The 8,425-nt window shown below is 33.1% G+C and overlaps 1 protein-coding gene across 1 annotated transcript; it reads right to left on the bottom strand.

Annotated features, from left to right (window-relative positions):
• Nucleotides 1-2,600: 2,600 nt before the first annotated feature.
• On the bottom strand, nucleotides 2,601-8,021 carry LOC143148898 (4'-phosphopantetheine phosphatase). Its single transcript, XM_076315703.1, has 14 exons — nucleotides 7,680-8,021; nucleotides 7,132-7,411; nucleotides 6,838-7,021; nucleotides 6,667-6,759; nucleotides 6,264-6,423; nucleotides 5,986-6,176; nucleotides 5,633-5,907; nucleotides 5,404-5,556; nucleotides 5,223-5,310; nucleotides 4,924-5,128; nucleotides 4,683-4,840; nucleotides 4,431-4,600; nucleotides 4,037-4,348; nucleotides 2,601-3,928 (listed from the first exon to the last, which is right to left on the bottom strand). The coding sequence occupies exons 1-13, from the start codon at nucleotides 7,792-7,794 to the stop codon at nucleotides 4,048-4,050; spliced, it is 2,373 nt and encodes a 790-aa protein (XP_076171818.1). The 5' UTR covers nucleotides 7,795-8,021; the 3' UTR covers nucleotides 2,601-3,928; nucleotides 4,037-4,047.
• Nucleotides 8,022-8,425: the final 404 nt, after the last annotated feature.

Below are 8,425 nucleotides of genomic sequence, written 5' to 3'. Positions count from 1 at the left end.
ACCCTCTCTTCGTCATCCTCCGTGAGTCAGGTCCACGCTCTGCGTGGCTCCTGGCTGCGGAGTTGGGAGAAACGGGGCACTCCTCTAGAGGAGTGGACGGCGTCGCGCATATCCTTGAGAATCGGGCCCACTGAGGGGAAACGGGACCGACCTAGTAGGAACAACTCCACGGTTCGCGTCGCGTATTTCCCAATTTTGCCTAATTTTTCCATAATGTAATTGCTCGGCAGAATTAAACGAGGAGATCGAAGGATCATTGATTCCTTCTATCTCTGCAGTTAGAATAAGTTAGTTTTAAGGCTGTGATCTGCCAAGCAATTATCCAATCTTTAGCTTAATTTTGCTCGCTTCCTCGTTCCTCGGTCCGGTCACCACTGCTTCTTGTACAAGCAAGTGGCCGGCCGTGTAAGTAGTCCGAACGGTCTATCGCCGTCTCTTCCGGTGTGTCCGCTTCCAGAGGGGGCATGTTGCGAGCACAGGAGCAGGCATTTTTGCCGGTCCCTGTGAAAGCCTCCAAAATAAGACCCTCTCGTCGTAAAGATGGAGAAACGGGGCACTCCTCTAGGGGAGTGGTAGGCGTCGTTCGTTTTCTCTGGAATCGGAACCACGGAGGGGAAACGGGTTAGACCTAGTAGGACCAACTGCACGGTTCGTGTCGCGTCTTTCCTAATTTTGCCTAATTTTTCCATAATGTAATTGCTCGGCAGAACTAAACGAGGAGATCGAAGGAACATTAATTCCTTCCATCTCTTTGGTTTAGTATCTTCGTTTGTATCGCGCGTCGAGGGAGATCGATGGAACTCTGATTCCATCTATCTCTCTCCGGGTCTCCGCTCGCAGCAACCTCCACGTGGTGAGACCTGGTAATCGGTATTACTCGCTGCGAGTAATATCGAGCTAATTGGCTGCGAATTTAGAATAGTTATTTAAGATAAGAAAAAGTTGAATCCTTTGAAAGTAACATTTTTATAGTGCGTATGAATGCTTGAGTATGTTAATTAAACGAAAGAATGAGATTGTATCACCGATGTATTGATATCTTTCAATAAAGTCATTTTTAGTAACAACAAAAGCTTCTTTTTAGCCATTATTTGCCTCCAATTCCTTAACCGGATCCTACCACATTGCTAAATTACCAAAGTTCCAAAATCATCGAAAAATTTGGCCAATGTTCAGAAATTCATTCGGAAATCACGCAAAAACTTAATTCGCAGAAACTTTTGGAATTTGTCGACATTTCCAAAAATCCCCGGAATAGGAATACCTTTTCTCGAGTATCATGTCCTCCCGTTATCAAAGCCAAAAATATTTTATAGATAATTATTACTTTTCATATTTTAAAACTTTAAGAATCATCTCTTTACTTCGACGCTCGATCAAAATTAATTTCTATAAGTTTCTTAATCATTTGTGATGCATAAATGAGATGCACATTGTTCGATTAATATTGGGAACATGCATGAATGTTAGTAAAACTCGCGGAAATGAATAAACATTCACCGAAACTATTCACCTTCGCAGATTTTGCAATATCTTGACGTTTATTTATCATAATTATTAACAACCGTCGTTGGACCGTAGATTAAACAATTTTTGACAATGTACCGGTATAAATAATGGCTAGAAAGCCATCAATTTCTTGAAATATTTGGTTAGATCGAACAAATACAATCGTAGAAACCGTGCGATAAAATAAATGAATATTTCTCTACATATCGGAATTATTGTTTGGATGCATGTATGTTCTGAACGCTCAGTGATACACATATGTCACACGCCACTAAAGGGAGTTGCCATCTACTGGAGAACTGGTAAACTACACTTAAGGTGTGAAAACACCTGGCGGAGAAACGCTCAAGTTTGTCGAAGAAATGTTCTGATTTCCACGAATAGATGGCGGGACAAGTATAATTTACCGACATTACAGATAAGTAATTTCATTTGTATGATATTCCCTACCGTACGATAAAATAAATAAATATTTCTGTGCAAATTATTGCATGTATCATCTTTCGAATAAATGTAAAATTAAACGAAATCAGAATAATGTAATTTCTCTGCATTCTAGCCTTCATTTACAAAAATCTGTAATACCTTGAAAAAAATCTTTAATACCTCGAAATCAATTCGTGGTTCTCCAATAGATGACGACAACCCATATAATTACCACGTTACAAATGTTTGGAATTGCGCGTTCAGAATATATTTGCATGCATACAAACAATAATTTCGATATGTAGAGAAATATTCATGTATTTTATCGCACGGTAGGGAATATCATTCGAAAGGAGATACTTATCTGTAATGTCGGTAGATAATGCTTGTGGAGCCATCTATTGATGAAAGTCAGAGCAATTCCTCGACAAACTTGAGCGTTTCTCCGCCAGGTGTTTTCACACCTTAAGTGTAGTTTAACACGTTCTCCAATAGATGGCAACTCACTTCATTGCCATGTCACAAATATATGTCACTACGCATCCAAAATACATAGTAGCAAAGTTTCAAACTCCGATAAAATATTTTAAAAATAATGACCCAAAAAAGGATTCTGAATTCTAAAGGAAACGAGCTTATAGTCATTAAATATCCTATAATTAAATCTCAAAAGGTTGATGTTTTATTTACACATTACAAAACAAGTCAAATATCAGATACAAGTGTACCAAGATTGAGTATTAACAAACCATTATCTTCTCTCGAGACACCGCCACTAGCTTTAGTATAGCAATTTATTACATACCTCAACCAAGACTTTTATTTTATTAATGCTGTACAAATTTGACATTTTATTCACCTTCAAATTATTTGTTTACTTTTTTCCTATAAATTGTTCTTGGAAATTTATAATTTCTTCTCGTTCAGAGTTAATGTAAGTATAAATAATACTGTAAGAGCACACATCATTTTTCACAATAAAAAAGAGTTGTTCAAAATTAATATAAAGGAATATATGTTTAGTCCACAATGTCCTATAAGACATAAAACGATAGAAAGTCCCCATACAAAACGTCTCGAACTGAAACTTTTCGCCTAAGTATTTTAATTTTGTACACATTATTCTATTATGTTTTTCAAATTCTAATTTACACAAACATATAACTTTCTTCTTGAAAATTACATTATCACAGAATATTTACTATACAGCATTATATCATACATGTATTTGTCTTTACTATAATTGGTCGTAATCACTTTTTCTTTAAATTATGGAAAGTTTTTTAAATTTCAGAGAAAATAATATTTATTGTCTTTGACTAGATGTTAATTGTTATGTATTAATGTTTTACATGGACGCTAAGGTTTATTCGAGTAATACATCATGGAAACTTGGTTAATTCCATGGTAGTAATGGCTCCAATGTATTGACCCAAATTGTAACTATAAAAACTTCGTAAACTTCATTAGCTCATCATAGAACAAAATACATACTGCAATCAACCAAGCTTCTTTTATTATTGTTCCTAAAGAGGCTTATTCAAAAACGACTAAATTTCCTCTCTCCGTGGATTTGCTTCAAGTTTTGTACATTCGTAAATCTGTGAGATAATTACAAATTCCTATTCCAAATTTTCCTCCAAGTTTATAGTCAATGGAACAAGAGCGTGTTACAACGAACATTGTCACTGGCAAAATCATAAATTCACGATTATTTGTTCCAAGGTAAATTTGAAAGCAATAGTTTTTGCTGTTTCCCTTTTTTCTTAATTAAAATATAGATCTACGAGTGTGTATATTTGAAAGAAATCCATAGGAAGAAAAGATTTAGTCATTTTTGAAAAATGTCTTTTGTAGTAATTGCATTGTTGAACAAAAAGTAACAAACAATTTTTTTAAAATGTTTGTTTTCAGTACGTTTTTATATAAAAATTCTACGCCACACTTGAAACAAATTTTCCGCTCAAATCTTCTAGGTTTTTTATGTACATACCTAAGTGTAAATCAAAAAATACTTTAATCTATAATTTTTTAATTCAACTGAGATTCAATTCTAAATATATCTCAATGTCCCACGGCACAATTGAATGTAGTTACTTACATTTTCATTGTTTAATCTTTATCATCGCGCGTGCAAATTTCTGGCACTGCCTCTATACATTCTGCTGAACTTGGTTCTCCTATATCATAAGTTTTCGTCTTCGGTGATGGCTGTTCGTATTTACATATTACAGCGTACATATCACCACCTAATCGAAGGGCCAGCCATCGATTCTTCACAACTGCTAACTTTAAACATTCGCAAGTCAACTTTGCATTTAGATTGGTGTGAAGAGTTCTGCCCATTCCCTCAAGCACGATAAGATCAACATTATGTTTTACCATCGCAAGGCATAAATCTACACTCAATCGGCTGTTAAATCGTGAACAATTTAGATGCATTAACATAGCTAATGCTAAAAATAATTATACTACTCGTGCTTTATAATAATTACCTTAAATCAAGGCAGGGACCTGCCTGTGCTGTTTCCATAGCAATCAAACGATTTTCTTTCAACGCATGTTTTATAACTTTGCATATTTTTGACGCGTCCCGTAATGTTACAACTAATTCTGGGTATGTTACATCATTCAAAGCTGGCATAGAATTAGCGCACAATATAACCTAAAGCAGTTGTTAATTAAATTACTTTATTTAACTGAATTCGTAATTTAATAATTTTATAATTAGCAATGTTGCAACTAACTTTTGTCCCTCGCAGTAACAAATCTCGTGCAAAGGGTAAAATTCCCAGCACTATATCGACTCCACTGTTGTCAACAAAAATAGCTGCACATTTATAAGATGGTCCAGTTTCTAATCTGTATATCCAATCATCTAAGTCATCTTGCAGCCAAGGTCTACCTAAATTATAAAAAAAAATAAAATGTCAAACCTGTACAAAATATTGTGCCTACACAATTATTTGTAATAAAGTAAGCCAGTACCTGGTATTTTTGCTTCAGCCTCGGCAAAACCAAAGTCTGTCGTCTCCATTAAAGTAGCAACAGCTTTTGCACCCCAATCAAACATATTACCGCTTAAAACTCCTAGTACCAGAGCTTTTATTTTTTCTGCTCCCTTCAATTTATCCAAAGCAGTTATACGATCTTTGAAGTGTTTTAAAGCTTCTTCATTCTCAGTTTTCTTTTGCTATGTATTGGAAATAAAAAAAAAGATTAATTACATAAACATGAAACCATTTATAATTTTACTGGCAGAAGTTTCAACTTTGGAAGTAACTTACATGTAAATAGGGATCAGGAAAATCAAATTCTTTCATACAATGTTCAATAGTATCCAATAATACTCTCACAGTGAGTGCCCCATAAGCACTATAATACAATAAGACTTAAAATTACATTGCATAATATAAAATTAAAATATATTTTTATAAAATATTATATTTTTATTAAATCAGATCTTACAATGGTTGCAGATGTAGATAATGCAGTCTATTAATATATTTCTCTTTAAGTTTTGTTGCTCTATCTTTAGCAGTTAAACTATGTGGCTGACTGTGGATAGCTCTTGCAATAAATTTATCCACTGATTCTTCAAAACACTGAAGCCAATAATCTCTAAACATATTAATTTATGCCATAAGAAAAAAAAATCAATATATTATATATAGAAACAGAAAATTGTATAATTTACCTAGCTTCTTTGTCCTCTGCAAGGTCTGTAGTATCAGGATTATACGTTGCAGGATCTTTTAAAAGTGGACAGAATGTCACAGCATTTTCCGCTTGATCAATTTCCAGTTGATCAACTTTAATTCCAAGGTCAGTGGATATTGAATCTTTAAATCCAGAAGAACCTGCATAATTTTCCAACCAACTATGCTGGTCTGACTGCTCAGCACCATACAAAAATGCACCAATAGCACCAAGGTAACCTTCATGACGAAGGAAAAGAGGCTTTACTTTACCCTGAATATAAAAGAAAAGTATACTAACAAAACAGATATTTAATAAATATTTTCTAATGAAAGGATTTCTAAAACTAACGTGTGACCAGTATTTGATGGAATATGAAATAGTGTGCATCGATACAGGGTGATTACGAAGAAAATAACCACCAAAGTAAACTTTACTCATTTTATGCACAGTTGCATATAGGCTAGCTATTTGTCCAATGTCATTACTTATTGCAAGTAAAAGACTTCTTGCAAGATCTGCTTCAGAAAATGTTGGTTGTCCTAAAACCCCATTAAAAAGTATATTATTTTTTTTTTTTCAGTTAAAATTTTGAATCTAATTACCCAATAAATTGTATACTTTCTTACCTTTATTATTAACATAAGACATGGCCTTGCCAAACGAACATGCAATAAGCTCTCCAGGTAATCCATGGGAAGAATAATCACCCCCGTAAATATCTTTCACTAACATATCAACATTACGATGATCTCCACGTTCTGCAAGTTGCAGCAATTCATCAAAGCCCTAGCAGGGTATTTTTAAAGTCACTTTTTAAATGTGTACATTTGTCTCAGTGATACTATGCAAATATAAAATTTAGTACAATATCACTTATATTTAAAAAAAAACATTACATACATTGTGCACATAAAAACATCAATATACATTGAGCTGTATGTCAAGAAAGCGATGTTGATAAATGTGTGATCACAGTGAGACAATAATAATTAACAACTTCTTAAAATACTGAAGAGTTGACATTAATACCTTTCTTTTTGTAAGCAAAGAACCTAATCCCCAAAAGGTCCCCCCTCCTGTAGCTGTGCCACCAACCCTTTCAAATACTTTATCAGACTCTACCTAAAAAATATTACATAAACCTTTAACTTAAATGAAACTATTCTTACTAAGTTCTAAAACAATAAACTTGTAACTTACTTTCAAAATACTAACACCACTACCAATATTTACTAACATGTATGGAAATATATTAGGACAAGCTTTTCGAAATTTATATTCAGGATTTCCATGTCTTTCAAATTCAAATGCTTCACATGGTATGTTTTTGAGTAAAAAATTGCAACCTTTTATCAGACATGCAATTTCATCTTCTTTATCAACTCTAAAATAAGATTTTAATTATTTTCATTTTTATGTTAAATTATAAACTGAATGTAATAAATATATAACAGAATCTCTATGTTACTCATGTAATACATATAACATACTTACGTCAAGCCTAATTTCTCTTGTAACAGAGGAGTATACTTGTATGTTCCCCCACCAGTTACTTTAATGCTTTTACCATGAAATCTTTCAACATTCACTAAATTTTCTTTTACAAAATCCAAACAGTTTTCAATGTATCTTGTCTCAAATTTAACAAAATGCAGTCTATTTCCTTCGTGTACTTTGTATGCTCGTTCTCCGCTATTCCCTAAACCTACATCCTCATATAATGCTTTACGATAATTAACTGTCGAATAATAAGCTATTTTTGTCAATGATAAGCCTGCAATTAAACAAAGGATGTAGAATCTTTAGCAATAGAAGTACCATTAATCATGTGCAGAATAATATTATTTATATTAAATTCTTTAGAAACAGACATAAACCTAATTTAAAAAGATTCAAATTGGTGTAAATCTAGTAAAAAATCTGATAAATATATACAAATTGACAAAATTTGATGAATGCAAATCAAATATTTCTCTCATTTCGTAAACTTAGAAGCGAATTCTTATAATGATCTTACGTATAGTATGTAACGAAATACATACCGATATCGATTGCGAATTTCTGGGCATTTTTCAAATTTGCAAACACCTCAACCGCGGGAGGTAATTTTATGGAATGAGTGTGAGTCCCTTCGTCGTCGAATTCCGCCGTTTCCATCTTACATCGACTTGTCGACACTGTGCCACGGATCGTGTTTAGTGCTTTCACGTCAGATGATAAAATAACTACATTACGATAAATAGCAGTTTTATCATTAATCAAACATTATGTCGTTGATACCGCGTATGTACAACGAACAATTTTTTCTTGTATTTAAAACGTGCATGGACGCGTGCAATTTAAGCACTTGTTTACTCAAAACTTGGGGCGTTGTTGATTTAAAAATGGCTATTTAACAGTAGGCAGATAGAGGCGCCATTCTTACACGTGGCGCTAAAAATTTGATTACTGCGAAACAAAGCGATCAAAAATATTTAATTACGCTTAAGGGAGAACAAAAATATACAAAACGTTTTATTCATTTACATAATTTAATAATATTTAAAAATCTGCATAAAGTAAAATTATATCTTATGAACCTGACTAGGAAGATGATTATAAAGTAATTAGAGCAATTATCTGGAAACTTTGAGAATATTAAAATAAATTTAACCAATTATTTTTTTTAGATGAAGTTGACAATAATATTTCAAAGAAGCCAAAATTTGTTCTAAATGGTCTCAGTACAGAATTCAATACAATTAGTTTCTCAATAAAATAATCTTTTAATGGTTGAATTTTTGATGTT

The sequence above is a fragment of the Ptiloglossa arizonensis genome, chromosome 7, assembly GCF_051014685.1.
Source record: "Ptiloglossa arizonensis isolate GNS036 chromosome 7, iyPtiAriz1_principal, whole genome shotgun sequence".
NCBI classification, from domain to species: Eukaryota; Metazoa; Arthropoda; class Insecta; order Hymenoptera; family Colletidae; genus Ptiloglossa; species Ptiloglossa arizonensis.
The sequence above is the reverse complement of the archived record's forward strand: the minus strand, read 5'-3'. Positions and strand labels throughout refer to the sequence as shown.